The sequence below is a fragment of the Macaca nemestrina genome, chromosome 2 (assembly GCF_043159975.1).
Source record: "Macaca nemestrina isolate mMacNem1 chromosome 2, mMacNem.hap1, whole genome shotgun sequence".
NCBI classification, from domain to species: Eukaryota; Metazoa; Chordata; class Mammalia; order Primates; family Cercopithecidae; genus Macaca; species Macaca nemestrina.
Window position 1 is genome coordinate 139,073,567 of NC_092126.1, and position 20,685 is coordinate 139,094,251.

The window sequence follows — 20,685 nt, forward strand, 5'->3', positions numbered from 1 at the left end:
CCCCATTCCCTCTTAAATATATGCAAAGGGAGTGATTTTTACAAATATATAACTATATAAATATAATGAAATATACATAATGCATTGAATAGATAGAGATATTTAATGGAGTAATTATTTTGGGTCTCCTAAAATGTCTCTTATATAAGGTTGATACTTTTGCTGAAAGAAAAGAAAAGAAATGGTTAAGTGTCAAAGGAAGTAGAGAAAACACTGAGTTTAAGAAAGTTAAGTGGATTTTTTCCTTGCAAGCCTTCTTGAAATATTTGGCATGCAACTGTACATTGTGACTTTCTGAGAAAAAACCAGTTTGTAGCATTTTTCAAGCTCATGTGTCTATGTGATCTTTTTATTTAATTCTTTCCCCCATAGAATGTCTACCAGAACTTGTCTTCTATGGAAAATGCCTGAATAAATCTGAGTTGTACAGCAGGCGAGTTCTCTATAATGAGAAGAGTCATTTACATAATTGCAGCAAATATTCTCTATAAAATGTGGACCAGTGATAACTTAGATATCTTATATCCTTGCAACTTCAGTGGAGCAGGATGTAAGCTCCTTTTGAAGAACCGTTAGTTTTTAGGTGGACTGATTCATCCCCAACATCATTTCCTTTGAGATTAATAGCTCAAACATATATAGTGCTATATTTTCATAGTACTCAATGAAAAAATCATTGCATAGAGTACATATTCAGCAATTATTTTTCAAAAAATACAAAGTATACAAGACTGTCTACTGCTTAAGTCCCTTTGAAGATGGAAGTATCCTAATTTGCCATTGTATTTGAAAATATTCTCAAGAAAATAAGAAATGGGACATTTCAATATGCAGCTAGTGAGGATGCTTGCTAATCATTTCCTAAAATTGTTGTTTTCTTTAAGGAACTGAGACCACAGGTAGAATTGCTGAAAGAGCTTGATAAATTCATAGATGCCTAGTGTCTACCACAGCCTTCCTCAGTGAGAATTTCTGGGTGCAGGAGTGAGGAAGCTGTTTTTAGCAGAAATCTGATGAAATTCTTAGGCAATTTAAATTAAATAAAAACATAAACATAAAGTCATTGCACATGACATGATTAAAGTATAGAATATAAAATCATAGATTTTCTATTAAGGACTTCTGTTTGACCTTCTGAGTTAGAAGATATGGTATAAATAATAACATTTATAAAATTTGGCAGTGCTACACTCAGTAAAAACACATGAGGGAAAACCCATGCTTCATGGTAAGAGAGAAGAGGAGTCTGTCTAAATGGAAATATGTTAAATGGAAGTCTATTTAAATGTGCATAGAACACACACACACACACACACACTCATGTGTGTCGGATTTTTTGTTTTAAGAAAGATGTGGTGTCACAGAATTTTATGTATATTAATTTGAAAAAATTCTGACTTTTCTTTTCTATTTTGTAGCAAATTCAATCAAGCAAAGAAAACCCAAACTGCTGTTGCCTCCCACTGAGAGTGGCAGTGAGTCTTCAATTACCATCCTCAAAGGGGAAACCTTGCTGCTTGAGTGTTTTGCTGAAGGCTTGTGAGTAACCTGACTCTCACTCATGACTTTGTCCATCCAGTTCTGTAAAGAATAAGACATCAAGCACATTAAGACTGTGTTTGCCTAGATATTTTAAAATTATTTATTTGAAAAGAAATAAATTCTGCCAGGCACTGCAAATATTCTGCTCAGGACTGCTATTCCAGGTACTCAAGAGGCTGAAGCAGGAAGATGAGGTTGCAGTGAGCTATGATCATGCCATTGCACTAAAACCTGGATGACAGAGAAGACCTCATCTTAAATAAAATAAAATTAAAATTAATAAAATAAAATAATAAAAATAAATCCTGTTGTTATATCTCTGGAGGCAGTAATTTGTACTTCACTCTACAGACTTCAGGCAGTAACTGAGGTTCATAAAATTAGATCTCTCTGTCAATTTATGATATTGTGGATGGCAGGGATGATGACAACATTCTCCTTAGTTAAGTTTAAGAAGCATGAGGTTGTTGGTAGTCAGCCCCTCACTTTTGGTGCTGAGTTTGCTCTCTGTGCTATACTATCTTGCCCCACTCCTGTTTGCTATGTTACGTACTAAATCTGCTCCTTTTCAGGTTTCAAGGAGCCCTATTTATCTATTTTTACCCTTCTGCCCTTTGCACACATGAAGGTCCAGACCATGTAATTTAAGAGAGTTTTACATCAATATCTAATTAAGTGAACTTTCTTTACACCTGAAAAAGCAATCCTTTTTTTGTTTTTTTTTTTTTGAGACAGAGTCTCACTCTGTCACCCAGGCTGGGGTGCAGTGGCACAATCTCGGCTCATTGCAACCTCTGCCTCCTAGGTTCAAGTGATTCTCCTGCCTCAGCCTCCAGAGTAGCTGAAACTACAGGTGCGTGCCACCACACCCGGCCAATATTTTGTATTTTTAGTAGAGATGGGGTTTCAACATGTTAGACAGTATGGTCTTGATCTCTGGACCTTGTGATCCACCTGACTTGGCCTCCCAAAGTCCTGGGATTGCAGGCATAAGCCACCATGCCCGGCCCGCAATGCACTTTTTTAAATCCTCCAAGAAAACCCTAAAGGACCTCACTTGGTCACCTCTTAAAATTGTTCCATTTATTAACTACTGTTAAGTACATGTAAACAGGGACCATCTTATTTAATATTTAATCATGCAGGGTCTCTCCTACTTTTACCACTATCCTTCCGAACTTATGGTCCTTCCCTACCATTGAGAATACCTTAGGAAAATGCATTCCATCTTCCTAGCACCTGCGTTTACTCATTTGAAATATAATCTGTTCATAAGCTGAGGGCTTGGGGACTGTAGTTAGTGGACTAGGATTTGAAATTCAAAAAATCATATTCATTCATCATTTAGAGTACATTCTGAACAACTGGGTTAGAAATGGAGCAGATTTTAATGGTTTTACAACCCCTAAGCTTGGTAAATTTCTCTTTCCATCCACCAAAAATATCAAAGTTGCTTGTCTGTCGTAAACTCCCCATGTGTCTTTACATAAATTAGTCAGAGGTACTATGACACAGACTCCGTCTGGAATGTTTGGTATGTGTATTATTTTAGAAGAGGAAAGTCTCATGTTGAGTTTGAATCATGATGGCAACAACCTGCTCTACTGGTTGTAGTTGTATGTGTTTACAGTGGTAGAAATTAAATTCTTGCAGAGTTCATTACTACATTGAGTTGGGCAGGGTGACCCTTTCAGTAATTCTTTTTTCTCATTTCCCACAAACGCCATCATTGACCTCTTGGATTGACTAGCAACTGCACAGAATGTCTTCAAAATAATGAAATACTCTCATGTGCGTTTTAGAAAATGAAGAGTCATGAAGGAATATATAAAAATAGAGTGGATGAAAATATATGTTGTTGTGAGGACACGAAAATTCTTGATGTGCTGTCTTAAGGATTTTCACCTGAAGTAGTCTCTTCTGACTCATACTGGTTTTGTATTGGGTAATCCTGTCTGATCTGGGTCCTCTCTCAGAAGATGATACATTTTTTAAAAGTTTTTTTGGGTCATTTAAAAAACTTTTTCTAAGGAGTTTTCAAGCCGTTAACCTCCTGTAGTAACAAAAATAATTATATTTAAGATATTGTACTATTATTTTGTGTAAAGCACTATATTTGGGTCTTTGAAAACTAGTCTAATTGTCTAATACATTTTACTTGAAAGAATAAAGTAAAATGATTATAAGTGTCAGGTGAACACGATATATAATTTATCTCAAGATAGGTCTATATCTTGACAAAAATTCCCAGCTATATTCTTGAAAATATTTTTTATTTCCTTTTGTTTTAAATTTAAGGGACATTTACTAACAGTATCTGAACAAATGTGTTTTGAGGGAAAACTTATAAAATTGCCATAGGTGGACTCATGTGCACTGCTCAAATAGATTTTTTTTCTGTTTTGTAAATTAAAGTAGGTATAATTCTTTCACAAGATACTTCTTTATAAATAGAGAAATATACAAATAAAAGTTGGCCAGACAAGGGCCTGAAAAAAAAAATTTAGATTATGAGGTAGTGTATTTTGTGTGCAAAACGGTATTAAGCAATGTATTTTCCCTCAACACGCATTGCTCAAATGCTGTTAGTAAATGTTCTTTAAATTTCTTTAAAAAGGCAGGGGGTATAAAAAATTGGCAAGAACAGAGTTGGAAATTTTTGCCATGGTATAGACCTATCCTGAGATTAGATTATATCTCATTTTCACATAATACTTTAGATAATTATTTTACTTTATTCTTTCAAGTAAATGGTATTAGAAAATTAGACTAGTTTTCAAAGACCCAAAGACTGGGGAGTCCGGGAGGTCTTGCTGAAAGTGAGTTACTTGCTCTATTAAAGGATGGACTCATGAAAAATTTCCTGTTTTAGGGGAACTGAGTTCCAGAGCAGCCTATAACTTGGAAAATTGTCATTTTGACAGATGGAGTGAAAAGCCAGCAGTTAGGAGACTTGGGTTATGCATCCTGTTAGGTGGTGTGCTCAGAAAGCCAGCAACCAATATACTCTCACAGCTGTCTGCCCAGGCATCATTACCGTGTCCTACACAAGTGTGCCATGTGTTCTTAGCTTGGTAAAATATAAGATTATTGTTCCAGGCTGCACAGCACATTAGTATTTGAGCCTTGAAGGAAGAGAGAAAAGAGTAGATATATGTAGATTAAAGAGTCTTCATCTTTACCTCCTTTTTTTTTTTTGCATAAATAACTGAATTATTTTAACCACAACCTATCAATACAAATAATTTGAGAATATTGACACACACGATTTCGAAGAATTGCTCTATTATTACATAGTAATGGATGGGCAATTTGACAGGAAGCATATATTCTAAGACTATAGCGTTAGGAAGGGCGTAGATTGAAAAGCACAAAATAATAAAACACACTGATTAAAAAAGAACAAGTTTAGAGTAGACAAATATAAGTTGTGGTATATCATTTATTGCTCCAGTGACCTTAAGAAATTAATTTATTGGAGCTTCAGACTCCTTACTGTTAAATGATTACAATAATGCCCATCTTTAGAATGTACCAAATAACCTACAGCTATTAATAATAGGAAGAAATATGGAGAGGAAAAGTGTAGTATCAATAAAATTAGCAAAGTTGTTTCTTCTACTCACTTACAGAGCCTGACTGGGGAAGAGAAAAGGACAATCATCCTTCAGTTAGAATCAACCCTTTTTGCTTTCCACATAATTCTTAAATCAAATGAGTCACAAAGGGTATGACCTCTGCACTTGTCTGGTTTTCATGAGAAGGGATTTTTCTTAATGTAGCTGCCTTGACTCCCCAGTCCTATTTTCCTCCTTACTAACGTGGGGAAAGTTATCACGCTGGTGTTTAACAAGTTATCACGCTGGTTTTGTTTTGTCTTTACTTTCCTGTTTGTTTTGATTGGGTGAGCTAATCTTTTGAAACTACTAAGCAAGGGAAGATTTGGTTCATTCCTCCTTTCCTCTACTCCCCACAAGGGCGAGAACGTGATCCAGGAGGGAGCATCTGTGCTACAGACTCCAGCTTGCCCTAGAATAGGCTATTCGTGGGTCTAATCAACACATTTAGCTTTCACACAGGAGCCACATTCTCCAGTATCAGCATCATAGGATTAAAGGGGAAACTTCTCTCTGCTGACTGTTAGGTCCTACTTTATTGTGTTTTACACAAACAGGGAATAGGGCTGTTATCACTGGCTGCCTCAAACCACCCACAGGGAGATTTTCACACTTGGAAAATATCTTGGTAATATTATTTCAATGAGCTCCAATTATTTATCCTTCATCCAGCCACACCTAGTCAGCACTTACATGTAGTTAGCCCCCGTAATAGAGGAGAGAGAAGGTTTCCAAGGAGATAGACTATTAGAGGAACTTTCAGTAAAAGAGATTCGCTTCAACACCAGTGTTCACTATTGATGGTGGTGGGTGTCACTGTCCACTGGTAAGGATGATGTGATTCAGTGGAATATGAGCACATATGTAAAAGCAACTTGATAAAGGATGGGTCCTGAGGTTTTCTTTGTATTTTACTTTCCACTTTTAAAAAAACTTGTTTATTTAATTATTTTTTACAGGCCAACTCCACAGGTTGATTGGAACAAAATTGGTGGTGACTTACCAAAGGGGAGAGAAACAAAAGAAAATTATGGCAAGACTTTGAAGATAGAGAATGCCTCCTACCAGGACAAAGGAAATTATCGCTGCACAGCCAGCAATTTCTTGGGAACAGCCACTCATGATTTTCATGTTATAGTAGAAGGTACCTTTCCCATGTTTGTCTATTTTCCTGCTTTTCAAAAAAGTAACTTTATACATGTAGTAGGCCTTGCTTCTAAATCATACATGTTAAAACAGGTCAACAGTTTCAACTTTTAATTGTAGTGTGAGCACTGAATTCTATTACACTTTAATTAAGCATGTTGGTCATTTATGCCCCAAAACAACATAGAAGGGACAAATGACAAGAAAAGATCTCATGTTAGTGGCTAAACACAGACAGTTTACATGATTTATTCAAATAGTCATTAAAGCTAGTCTCCTAAATTATTTTTATTGTAATACACATATACACTTCATATTATTAAATCATAAAAGCAGCCGTAAGGATTATGATGAAAGAAAGTATTAAAATGGGCCTGGAAGAAAGCTTGGATTTTGCTTCCTAATCCTGCAGTTAACTTGCTGTGCCCTTCGCCATTTATTTCACTCTCTGTACCTGAGGCTCTTCACCAAATAAATGAAAGACGCAGGCAAATTGTTGTGTTAGCTCTTTCCTGGATATAACATTTTTGTAATCCATATCTTGGGTTCAGATGATAAATTCAATATGTTTCTTACAGGCAAAAAAGAATAGACTATGCTATAATATAAATTCTCTCAGAAAGTGCAAAAACATTATATTGAAGTCATCTTCTCTCTGTAAATTCAGAGATTTTGATCAATCAAGGTTTTATTGGCATTAGTTACATTTATAGGAATAAGTAGGCAAAAATGATATCACTTAAATGTGGAATGTAGTTATTAGGGCTGTGCCTGTTTGACTGATGTGAAGGTTGTCTAGTCCCCTGAATGTGATTGACACAGACTATTTTCTGTGGATCCAATCACACCGAGGCTTTCTATCTACAATTTAGTTGACTGTATTGATCAAATTAATGGAATGATTACTGCATTTGTACTTATTTACTGCAGTGTAAGCTTAACTATTGCAAGGAATTATTCTTTTTAGACTACAATTTAGTGAACTAGTGCTCTAGGGCACCCATTAATATTCCAATAAAGTTCACCTCTTAAAGCTTTAGTTTACACAAGGAACACCTAAGTAATGGCCTGTTGTTTAAACTAATGGGGGGAAAAAAAGGGACTCAGACACAAATTCCCCTCCCAAGTAGATGTTAAGATAGTTGATTTAGTCATACCCCTGTTTGGAATAACACTGTATTTCCAAGCCTACTCCATAATGTGTATTATTATTTAAGGTATGAAGAACAGAAAACCAAAGTTGAGAATTTTATTTTCTTTGACTTGACAAAAGCAAAACTTAGATAGAAGAAAGTCCAATATTATACATTAATGTCAACATCTGGCAAACAGTGATATATTCCTCTGACATTAAATTATTCACAAAGCAATTCAGAGAAGAGGAGTTTGAAAGATTTATTTTATGTATATTTTTAGTCATCATTTGATGTTTCTATGTAATTTGGCTACATCATGCAACAGGGGTGTTTTTCTGTAATCCCTTCCTCCCCTCCCCAGCACACACACACCCACGAACTAGACATATCTAATTGTTAGATTCTCCTCCAAGTTGCTGACTATTAGAAATCCTTCCAGATGGCTGGAACATAGCTACGGTAGCTGAATATTTTAACAATCTGGCCACAGTTTTCTTGACTATAAAACCAAACCTTTCAAAAGAATTGCAAGGGTTGCACAAAAAAAATCAAAGATGTAAAATTAATTATGCAATTTAAGATGTTGACTATACGATTCCAAAGGAATATAGATTTCTAGAACAAATTGTTCTCACTACTCATAAAACAGCTATTAGCACTATTGAGATGTAAATGATATTTTATGAGGAACTTCTAATCCTCTCTCTTTAGTAGGAAACTATTAAATGTACCTTCAGTTGTATGTTTTTGGAGTTTCTCTTTACCTATGCACGTGAAAAGCAAATTGAGCTTAAGATGTCTTTTTTTTTATTTTATTTTCTAAAGTGTGGAAGCGATAAATAAAAACTGTTAATCATCTGGATGGATGAACTTGTGTTTATTCAATTTTTTCTGCCTTCCTGCACCCTCTCCTTTTCTTTTTTTGTCTCTTTTTTAGAAGCCCAAATTAAATAACAGAGATTTGCCATGTGAGAAAATAGCAATGCTATTATGTATTTTGAAAAATCTACTCCATTCTGAAAACACCCATTGTGCTTAAGTAAAATCATGGATTGGGTTGGATTCTTTCTGTATGTGCAATGTCTTTCCTATTACTAAACATAATCAAATCCTGTGAGCTTGTAATTTAGGTTGCAACATCCTAAATATGAAATCAGACTGTACTTCAAATCCTATAATATGTATGAGCAAAAGCAGCCAGGATGTCTTGACTAGGTACAACTATATATTCTAAATATCTAGGATGTGATTAATTACACATTCAATAAAAAGAGATATATTAGAGTGACATCTAAAACAGTCTATATCCAGAAATCAAAATATAATCACATCACATTTCAATAGATTATTTAAAAATAAGCTCCCACAAATAACTTTTATGTTGTCAACTTTTGAATTATTTAAAGCCTTTGAACTTTAGTAAGTGAAATAGGAAAGCATTTGTATATAATTATAGAACCATAATATAATCCAAAATGTTTTTGCATTTTCAAAGGTTGTCATAAAATCAAATGCAACTCAGCCATTAATATACTTGAGAAATCCTTTTTTTCAAATAACAAATCTATTTCTAAAATGTTGCAGTTAAATCCAATTTTTGTTGAACCTAACAATTTTTTGTTTATTGGAATATAGATTTTAATAAGAACCTGTGAAGAAACAGTTTTACTAAAAATAACCACTGTGCTGTATGTTTTATAGGTACCAAGTTTGTTTTATTTTGCTTTTTTCCTAGTGATGATCATCTCTATTTAGCTTGCTTAATATATAGTCCCAATGTTCAGACATTTGCATCTCTGTTTCCAGCAACACGAGAGATATTTATCATCTTATTTTTGTATTTACAATTATGAGAAAATGCATAAAGTTTCAACATAAGCAATTTTCACCTGCTACCATATATCTTAGGATAATAGCTAAAAGAATGGGTTTTTATGAGGATGGTTTTTTTCCTCAGAATTTTTGGTTTTAAGGCTCAAGAAGCAGCTGTTTCTGAGTAGGACAAGCTTGAAATCTCTCTCAATATTACATGACTCAGGACCAGCTTACTTCTATAGGAGAAACAGATGAAAAGCATCAAAGTAAATGTTCAAGCAATTACAAAGAAAGCTTATACAGAAGGGTGAAGGTATAGTGATGAAGCCTAGTGAATGTTCAGAACTTCTGGAGTCAGTTGATAAATATAGGGGGAGCTTGGACTTGGAGGCATAAATTGAATTAACCTTCTTTCCTGTCTTTGGTACAAATTCATAAGATAACACTGAATTAGAAACAAAATCACATGACTTCAGAGTCTTAATGCTGCTCATCCATAGTTGCTGTGTATATATCTATGGAATGGCAAGGACAGGAACTGGAGCTTCCTTTGCTGGTGGCCCTGGCCAATTCAGGCAACTTCTCCAAAGCTCAGCCCTCTGTAAGGTGAAAGCATTGGATGAGGTGATAATTTGGGACCTCTTTCAGTAATACTAATATTACTAATAGTCCTAATAGTAAATGTCCTAATGATAATAGTAATTATTCATGAAGATTTACAGAAATATCATCATTGCTTGATTTTCTTTATTTTTGCATACATTGAAAGCAATTGTTGTAATTTTCTACTATAAATATGATATACCATAATGTTCATGTTCATGGAATATTTTTCTCTAACTTACAGATATTTAGTTTTGTATTGCTTGTATTAAAATACCAGAAAAAAGTAAGGATATCATCAAAAAATGCAAAATAGACAAAAATAAACCTTCACCTCAGAAAGTGATCTGCAATTTATAATTTGGACTAGTGTATTTTAAACCAAGTGACTAAATATCTACAGGTAGTACAGCTTATGAATACAGATATTTAACTTGGAACTTAACAATGAAGTCAACACCCTGTGGAGTGCACTTATCTTGCTTGAACTTGAACTTGCCAAGGTTAGTTGTATACATTTGTTTCTTATAGTGAACTTACAGGTATTTCCTTTTTACATAATCCTCATTTTCCTCCTTTACTTAGAAAAATTTTACTGATATTTTTTTCATTGTATACATACATATATCTTTGAAGACTTTTCTTTTTGACTAAAAATGGAAATCTAAAATATCTTTGGGTGAAATAACCAAACTACATTTGATGAGATTTGCTACCTGCAGGTTTTGTGCAATTTTCTCTGAAATTAAATTATCCAAACCATCCACACTTTAAACCTCTTATTTACCCCTGATATAGCAATATTCATGAAGTTATAAAACAAGGAAATAATGTTTGAAGTCAAGTAAAATGTGTCATCTATTTCTGACATACTTTGTAGTATTGTAATTCTGGAGCATTAGGGCATAGAAAGATACAGGTAATTTTAAGGTACCTTTTGCTTAATTGCTTTGACTACAGAAAACTAAACACTGCTTTTGGGCTTCTCTCTCTCCCCTCTTACAAAAAAAAAAATCTAGGAAATACTATTTTCCAAATTGATTATATATATAAATGCTATAAGATCACTAATTAAGAAATATTCAAAATAAACATTAAACATTTTAATTAGTTTTATTTTTAAAATTCTTAAAATGTAATTCTTGTGTATCCACCTTTTTAGATGCCATGCTGCAGTTTGAAAATAACCTGTAGTCAGCTCGAAATAAATTCACCATCTGCTTATTCTTCCCTCAGTTTTTTCCTAGTTGGGTAGCTACTTGTATAGCTAAATAAAGTGGTTGTATATAACTATTTTTAGTATGTCGATTTATTATACATGTTGAGTCCAAATTAAACACAAACACACACGTGCACGCGCACACACACACCCTACAACGCAAAAGTAGCTCCCACCTTGCTTTGCAGAACAAGTTTACCAAAAAGAGCTACTATGAAACCTTTTGTGGTGTCTGCCCTCTGCTGGTTTAAAGTAGAAATACAGGCCTTAACATTTTTGGACTTTTTGACATAGATAACATCTCTCATGAGCTCTTCACTTTATATCCAGAGCCTCCTCGCTGGACAAAGAAGCCTCAGAGTGCTGTGTATAGCACTGGGAGCAATGGCATCTTGTTATGTGAGGCTGAAGGAGAACCTCAACCCACAATCAAGTGGAGAGTCAATGGCTCCCCAATTGACAGTAAGTTTAAAAACCAATTGCAATGCAATGCTGAAGGCCCTGGTTTGATGGGATTAATGATGGTCAGACATGTGTGTAAAATGAAGTTGGTAAATGGATTAGCAGGACAGATATAACGAGCAAATCAGAAATTGCTTCTTTCTAAGCAATTTGGTTGTTGAGACTTGATATTCATGGAATAGCCATAAATAATATTTATACTTTTTGGGCCCTTTTATAAATTATATGTAAGAATAAAGATTTTTAATTTTTAAAAAGAAAATTGAATGAGAAAGAGGATGCATCCAAGGAAAAAAGCCAATTATTGTTCCTCTCCCTGAGAAGAAACAGAGCGGGAGCCTAGCGGCTGAGGGCACAGTTTAAAAGTCAGGACCTCCCTTAGGCTCAGACAGCAGCAACACCTGTCCTGGGCTCTGCCCTTTTAAGGGACTTGCTCTGGTCACCCTCTGGTCCTGCTTGTCTCCATGATTTGAAAGCATCCTCAGGGAAACTGTGGCATCCCAAGCCTGAACCTGGTCCCATTACTGCCTGTTCACTACCAACCTCAAGCACAAAGACCTGAAAATTCCCATGCCCGGTCCACCTTGAGCCCACTCCAAATGGGCTGGGCAGGGAAAGACAGGAATGGCCCAGCACTGAGGGCCAACTCTTCCCATTTCACCATGCTCAGCATAGAGCTCCAAGGAGTCCCCAAATCTTCCACTGGAACCTAGAGCTCAGATGATTTTGGATGTCCTTGATCAGGAAGGAGGACAGAACATATTTTTATGTGTCAATTGCTTAATTAAGAGCAGGTACAATAGTGGCTTCCATTTATCCTTTTGCTCTGGGGCCTGCGCTGGTCAAGGGTAAGCCAGTTGGTAGATAACAGACCTGAGGTCCCATCTAGGATGTGCACCTTGCCCGCTGTTTCATCTTGAGGTGTTTTCTGAATCGCCCCAAGCTTATGTTTTTTAAACTGCAGAATGGAGATGGTGGCAGTTGGTTGTGATTGAATGAAAAAAAAAATGTAGCCAGCTGCCTAGGGCAGTGATTCATCTGTAGAGCACTGTGATGGTTTATAAACTCTGGAGCCAGACTGCCGGTGTTTGCATTTCGGCTCTACCACTTACTAGCTGCATGACGGGGAGTATCACTGACCGTCTTCAAACCCGTTTCTTCACCAGTAAATTGGGATAAAAATAACACTGACTCACGGGGTTATTTTGTGGATTAAAGGAAACATCATGCAGAGAATGCTTAGCACGGGGACTGCCACAAAAACAGCACCCCATAAGGTATGGTTGGTTGGTATTGCTTTCCCATAACAGACACTTAGGATACCTTAGTCCTCATTATTATTATCTTCAGATTTGGATTTCTCTCTTCATCTCTTTAGGGAACAGAATAAGAAATGAAAAGTAACAATGAGGTTTTGGGTAGACAAAGGGAAATGAAAGCAACTTTTGTTCATAATGAATGTTCAGGTTACAAAAGTAAGGAACGCAGATTCTCCGGAATACAAAATCATAAAATGTTATATTTGGATGGTATTTCGCTGTTTACAAAAGACATTCACAAATTACTTAGAATCCTTAAAAGAACTTTGTAAAGGAGGTGCTATTATTCATATTTAACTGATTCATTCATTCAGTAATATCTATGGGGTACCTCCTATGTTCCCTGCACTGGACTTCATGCTTGAGATACAACAGTGAATAAAATGGATGGAATCCTTGCTCTGCTGCCATTAGACAAACAATACATGAGTGTGTACTGTGGTGTGGTAAAGCCTGAAAGAGGTTCAGGACCCAGAGTTGCGATCTTATTTTAAGATAATAATAGTAAGACCCCTGTGGTAATTTACTTTGAGTAGAGATCGGAAGGAGGTGAGGAAGTCAGCCATGTAAATAGCAGGGAAAGTGCTTTCTCAGTGGAGAGGTGTATTGAGGAAGAGAAAAGAGGTGAGTGTGGCTGAAGCTGAGGGAGTGCAAGGGGCAGCCCTAGGCCACCAGATCCACCAGCAGGGGAAGGGGCCAGAGCTTAGGTAAAGATGAACATCGAAGTAGGGCCTTGGGATTTTGAGAATACACTAGGCAGCTCTTGGAGGATTTTGAGCAGAAGAGTGACACAATCTAATTTACATTTTTACAAGGTATTTTCCTGGCCTCTGAATGGAGAATGGACTGTGTGATTGATTCTAGGTAGGAGGCCATCTGAAAGGCTCTGGGCTCAGGGCTAGATTGGTGGCAGTCGTGGTTAGCTTCTGGATTTATTTCAAAATCGAGTCAATAGGTTTGTTAATGGATGAGGAGGTCAAGGCTGAAAATAAACTTATGCAAGACCGCACAGCTGAATAATGGTAGACTTCAAACTAAAGACAAGTCGCTGGAATCCAAGCTCTGTGTTCTGTTCACAGCTTTTGGTCATGGCTCTCCCTGTTGCCCTGCAAACAGGTCATAAACTTTTATAGGTTGGGATATTTGATGACAGTGGGTTGGCTAAAGGATTTGAAATCTCTTTGAGTTTATTTTAGTTTTAGGGATTATATATCCTTTCCCCATGTTATCTCAAAATTAAATTAAAATGATTACTATTATTGATTATCGGCCTAACCCTTTTCACATGCTTTGCATATGATATTTCTGAACCTCGTAGCAGCTTGAAAAATAGATTCTATTATTCTCCATTGGCAATTGAGGCTTAGAGAGGTTACCTTACTTACTGGAGAATGCAACCCAGGTACATTTAAAACCAGGAACCGAACCCAGGAAGGATTAACTCCAGAGCTGAAGTTTCATCCACTTTGTTGATAATTTCTCACTGGGTTGACCAAAGACAAAACTGAGAAAGAATTTCTGAAGTATGTCAGGACTGGTGTGTTTTATAAAGATTTGGCTTTCTTGAATCCTGGGAGCTTCTGTTAGCGTTTGTCAATACACAACAATTTCTATACCCATGCCAGCAGGCAGATTTAAGCAATGTTTACTTACTTAAATAAAGTATCATTTAAATAGTGTAATTTCTTTTCTTTGTAATGAATTGTTAATTCAGAGTCATACATGGATCAGATGGGACAAGGAGAACTATATGGGAGGATGGGGGTAACTCTGAAAGACTTAGGACTCTGAGTGGAGTGTGGTAGTGAAGAGTGGGATTACAGACTCAGTGCTTTGCAGCATTCTTAGAGAGTTTAGCCTTAAAAAACTTGGAAGAGCTACTCATCTTGCTAATTTGCAAGAAATAAGTGATAAATTGTTCAATAGGATTGTATTAGTTTTCTAACATTGCTATAACAAATTAAATTACTATAAATTTAGGAGTTTAAAAGAGTACATATATACTATTTTACCTTTCCGTAAAAGTTCAACACGAGTCTTGGCTAAAATCAAAGTGTCAGCAGGCCATGTCCTGGAAGTGCTTGGAGAGCACTCCTTTCTCTGCTTTTTCCAGCTTTCCCAGGCTGCCCACATTTGCTGGCTCCCTTCTGCCATCTTGAAAGCCAGCTACACTGCATCACTCTGACCATCCTTCCATGGTCACATTTCACTCTGGCCACAGCCAAGAAAGGCCTTCTGATTTTCAGGAGCTTTGTGATTATATTGAGCCCACTTGGGTCATCCAGGGGTAGGAAATAATTTTCCTACCTCAATGTCCTTAATCGTAATCATATCTGCAAGTCCCATTTTTCCATCTAAGGTAACATAGTCATACATTCTGGGACTTAGAATGTGTACATCTTTCAGGGGCTATTGTTTTGCCTGTTTACAGAGACCTTTCAGGAATAAAGGTTGCCCAACCTAACACTTTAAGTCATTCCAACAAGTATTTACTGACTGAATTTTCTGTGGTAGCTGCTCTTTGGGCACTGGGGACATGCTGCACAACCTCACAGTGAGGTCCTGCCCTCAGGAAGCTCACAGTCAAGTGAAAAAAATATTCATTTAGGACTCCCAGGCAGAAAAAGATGTATAAGTCTTTTATTTTAATATGTAATATTCATGTTTTCTAGAACCTAAAACTTAGTATAGTCATTATCTTGTATAATGGGGACACAATGAGAAAAATGGAATTCGATTGATTATTAATGTTGTAATGTCCTTTAAACTAAAAATTTTTGCATTTGTGCCCATCCCTTGACATTTCCAGCTAATGTTTTCCTTCCCACTGGATTTTTTTTTTTTTTTTTTATGGCGTCATAGCGAGGATAGGGCTTTTAGAGTCAGAAAAATGGCCAAATGCTGTGGGATATGTCATTCAACTTCTCTGCAGTCCAGTTCCCTCACCTTTAAAATGGCCATATAAATGCTGATCCATCGAGTTCTGAGCAGTGTCAATGAGATCATGCATGTGCCACATCCAATAGAGTTTTTGGTCCTTAATAAATGCATCAGAAATGTTAGGGTTTGTTTATTTTTTCTTCTTATTTTATTTTATTTTATTTTATTTTTTTTGAGACAGAGTCTCACTCTTGTTGCCCGGCTGGAGTGCAGTGGCGCCATGATCTCGGCTCACTGTAACCTCCACCTCCTGGGTTCAAGTGATTCTCCTGCCTCAGCCTCCAGAGTAGCTAGGATTACAGGAGCGCACCACCACACCTGGTTGATTTTTGTGTTTTTAGCAGAGACAGGGTTTTGCCATGTTGGCCAGGCTGGTCTTGAACTCCTGACCTTAAGTGGTCCACCCGCCTCAGACTCCCAAATTGCTGGATTACAGGTATGAGCCACCGTGCCCAGTCTCACATTAGGTATTCTCATTTCCAAGAGATATTTCCAGAATTATGCTTGGATCAGGAGTGTGGAAGGTTTTATTGCCCGAAAGTAGAAAACCTGGCCCTTTTTCTCAAGAAGAGTTTAGTCTTACTGGGAAAATGAAATATACAAGGAATGTACATGAAGTGGTTAAATAGTGAAGCAAGACAAAAGAAATGAGTGGTGCAGATCAGAAAACCGTAGAGAGGCAGAGAACTGAAATGGGAACAAAAGTGTCAAGGGGGAAAATAGCAGCCAATACTGGTAACTTGGGAGATCAAGATGTGTTGACCCTGTGTCTTGTACCAGGCAGCAACAGTATCTAAATTCAGAAGAGTAACAGAGTGTCACTTCATCATAGGTCTTGAATGCCTAATGGATAATCCAGAATAGTACTATGCATATGGGTATGGAAAGTCTGGGAGCTCTAGATGAGCAGATGTTCTGTTACTAAATATTAACTTGAAAAAGGATTGAAAACTCAAATGGATCTGGAAAGAAAAGTTCATAGTCGATGTTCAGAAAGCCTAAAGAATTGACTTCAATGAACTATTAGTCACCCTAAACTGGTTTTAAAATATAAATACTGTGTGACACATTTAATAAATGGTGTATAAATATTTTATGTCCTGTTCTTTATCAAACTGACATTCTTTAATCTCTTTCAGATCATCCATTTGCTGGTGATGTTGTCTTCCCCAGGGAAATCAGTTTTACCAACCTTCAACCGAATCATACTGCTGTGTACCAGTGTGAAGCCTCCAATGTCCACGGAACTATCCTTGCCAGTGCCAATGTTGATGTTGTGGGTGAGTGTGCCTGGGAGCTGACTTAACTTGCTATTTTCTTAAGGAAAATGGTCGAGGTCATGTTCAGAAGTACCAGTTAACTCTTGACACATAATATATGGGGGAAAAAAATCAAAGCACTTTTCACCATACATTTGAGTTTTAGACTTCACACTGAAATTATACTTTCAAAAATGTATTGAATTGGGATACTTTTATAATTCAAGACAGACACCCACCATAATATTCCGCTGTTCTCTATTAGTGTTAATATGGCTAGGACGTAGAAAAATTTAGTTTGCACATCTTTCTTCCACCAAAATTTAAAACTGTACTTATGTTATTTTCAAATAGATGTCCGTCCGTTGATACAAACCAAAGATGGAGAAAATTATGCTACGGTGGTTGGGTACAGTGCTTTCTTACATTGCGAGTTCTTTGCTTCACCTGAGGCAGTCGTGTCCTGGTAAGCCGGCAGCGCACAGTTTTCTTAAGAGAATGTAAATTGTAGATTTGACCTTGTTTCTTCATCCATCATTTGACAGGCTGCATTGGGTCTATATTGTTACATGTACCCAGTGCCTCTGAGACATAAGGTAACAAACTTACCTTTCAGGAAATTACCTCTTCTGAAAACATTGGCTAGATTTCTAGGATTTTCTCACATAGAGACATACAGAGAGCCACTTGTGTTCATAAAGAAAAGCAGAGAATTGAAGAGATTCTAGAGACAATTTTAAAGGTAGAATTGGTTTTTCATTATGGGGTACCACAAGGTCATATTTTACCCTATTGTTGTTGTTTTGGGATTATCTAAATAATTATCTTAGCTCGCATTTAATTCCAAATGCATGTGCTTCAGACTTTTCCAGCATTCATTTCGATTTTAATTTCAATGGATTAATTGGTATCACAAGTCCAAAGACATTATCAGTATGGATCTACTTTATTAGTTACTTTACTGAAAAAGTGTGGTTAAATAGTTCTTGAATAATTTTGTCATTGGTCTGTAGGGCAGGGTGAGATGAGTGACACCAGGTCATACATTTATAGGGTCAGATATTACCTTTATTTTAAATCATGGTATATATTTTGTTTGTCATGGGTTTTCTGAATTATTCTGATTTTTCAAAACACTCCATTGAAATATTATTCACCTTGCTTACTGAGATGTTTGGCGCCCTGTTAAATTTTGCATCTGAGGCAAGCCTCTTGCTTACCTCAGCCTAGTCCTTGTCTGGTAGGATCCTGCATGGACTGCATCCACAGTTTATCCTTTGTTTGTTTGTTTGTTTGTTTGTTTGTTTTAAAATCAAGCAGTCACGTATTGTGAAATGTACAGGATAAATCAAGCTGTGGCAGCAAATGCTTGGAAATGGATGAATGTGGGAGGAAATGGCTCTGGGGTTGATAGGGTAAATGTAATCCATGTCCACAGTCTATTTGGCTAGAGACTCCCTGGCTTATAATATTTCTGAATGACCAATGTTCTCCCAGGACAGCAGGAGGTTTGGCAGATTCATTATCTCTTTCAATTACTAGCTTTCCCATTTGGTACCCTGGAGTGATCATTAACTAAAGAGTTCACCATCAATAAGCCAGAAAATATTTATTAAGCTCTGAGGATACATGCAAACGGGTGCTGGTAGCTATGACAAATACAGCAGAAGCACAGAGCATGGACTTAGGTTTTCTCTAGCCGCAGTCTATTTGGGTAGATAAGATATACATTCATGGTCCATTTTGAGAAAAATATGAAACCCAGTGGAACATTTCATAAGGTTTGCTAAGCTGCTGAAAGGTGATTAGGCTGAATGACGTCACTGACTAGTATTAAAAAGATTATGCAATTTTGCCTCACCTCAAATGGATGTATGCTTTCTCTGTCCATAGGCAGAAGGTGGAAGAAGCGAAACCCCTGGAGGGCAGGCGGTATCATGTCTATGACAATGGCACATTGCAGATCAACAGAACCACTGAAGAAGACGCTGGGTCATACTCATGTTGGGTAGAAAATGCTATAGGAAAAACTGCAGTCACAGCCAATTTGGATATTAGAAGTATTTTTATTTCACTGTTACTTTGCATGAATTGTCACGTGGGTTCAGTCTGTCTTCATTTGCCCAAATGGAATAATACAGTTTATGTTGGAGTGCCTGATAAATTTCTTTGAAACGTTTTTCAAAATTCCTAGATTGGGTTTCATCTAAAAGATTATTGCAAGAATTACAGGGTATGCCAATGATATGTGTGCAGCTTCATCCTATTTTAAGAGGGAGCCAGGTGTCCTTAGTGACAGATGGCTGTCAATATTTAAAAATGACCTATTAACCACACTACACCACATTTCTGTAACTATATTTTATTTCAAAAGCCAACTCAAGGTAATGTTACCAGTAATCAAGTTTTTGAGCTAAAGATTTCACAAACTCATAACTTTATAATGATTGAGGCATGACAGAATGAGGAGGATTTTTGATCCTCTTTTTGGGTCCTAAACAGCTTTGTATTATTCCTTCTCACTTCAGCGCACAGTCCTGGGAGCTGTTGATAGTTTCTTGGGTTTCACCGATATTTTGATTTTAATATTGCTCAGAGAATCCTCAAGAAAACCCAAAGAACAGAAAGGTCCTTCAGTAATAGTAGGAAGCACTTCTGTTTCTTGTGTCATGTCAATATCCCAGCCCGCTTCTCCCTTCCACCTAGAAAAGGGAGAGCATAGTTGTTTCATCATCTGTTTTCACTGATGCCTTTTTACTCCATACATATTCTGCTGTTGTATCCACTGATGTCTTGACATTTCTTTTTTTCTCTTTTCCCATATACATCCTTCCTTCCTTCTTTTTTCATCCCTTTTTTTTCCTTCTCTTTGGTCTTACATCCTTTTCTTATTTTGTAGTATTTGTCTCTCTGTGCCCTAAGTAAATCAATGTGCCACCCCGACAGACTATATTTTTAAAGCACACAAATACTCTCTCATAATATCTACTTATATCTTATGTCTTCTACATTTTCAAATGTTATGTATACTTTTCAGGATGCCCTCATGAAGTCACTGAAGATGCTGATGATTGTGTTTATACTTCAAAAAGTAAACCTATATTAAGGTTAAGCAACACAGCTAGCTGTAAGGAGCATGAAGCCTCAAATCTAAATAGAACTTTGCATTCCTATTGCCCAACACAGCGCTTCACCCAAAATGGACCTCAAAACTGCTAGTGGCCAGAGAGATGGACAGGTTTACAAATTTTCAATATGCTGTAGTGTCTATTTTATATGCAAAGACTATATACAAATCATATCAATGAAGGATTAAGGACACATTTTTTTACATATACAAAAGTCATGTTGGGAATGGAGTTAAGTGAGAGTCTATATAGTATAGTGATTGAAAGCATGAGCATTGGCCGGGCCCGGTGGCTCACGCCTATAATCCCAGCACTTTGGGAGGCCGAGATGGGTGGATCACGATGTCAAGAGATCGAGACCATACTGGCGAACATGGTGAAATCCCGTCTCTACTAAAAATACAAAAACAAAATTAGCCGGGCGTGGCAGCGGGCTCCTGTAGTGCCAGCTACTCAGGAGGCTGAGGCAGGAGAATGGAGTGAAACCAGGAGGCGGAGC

General features: G+C 36.7%; 1 protein-coding gene across 5 annotated transcripts in view; it reads left to right on the plus strand.

Annotated features, from left to right (window-relative positions):
• LOC105479605 (cell adhesion molecule L1 like) overlaps positions 1-20,685 on the plus strand; it is a 213,364-nt gene that overhangs the window by 147,623 nt on the left and 45,056 nt on the right. For all 5 annotated transcript variants that reach the window (XM_011737622.2, XM_011737625.2, XM_011737628.3 and 2 more), the window contains 6 exons: positions 1,419-1,539; positions 6,119-6,303; positions 11,409-11,540; positions 16,939-17,079; positions 17,413-17,524; positions 18,952-19,118. In XM_011737622.2, coding sequence (XP_011735924.2) covers positions 1,419-1,539; positions 6,119-6,303; positions 11,409-11,540; positions 16,939-17,079; positions 17,413-17,524; positions 18,952-19,118 — 858 coding nt within the window. The remainder of the gene's footprint in view (positions 1-1,418; positions 1,540-6,118; positions 6,304-11,408; positions 11,541-16,938; positions 17,080-17,412; positions 17,525-18,951; positions 19,119-20,685) is intronic.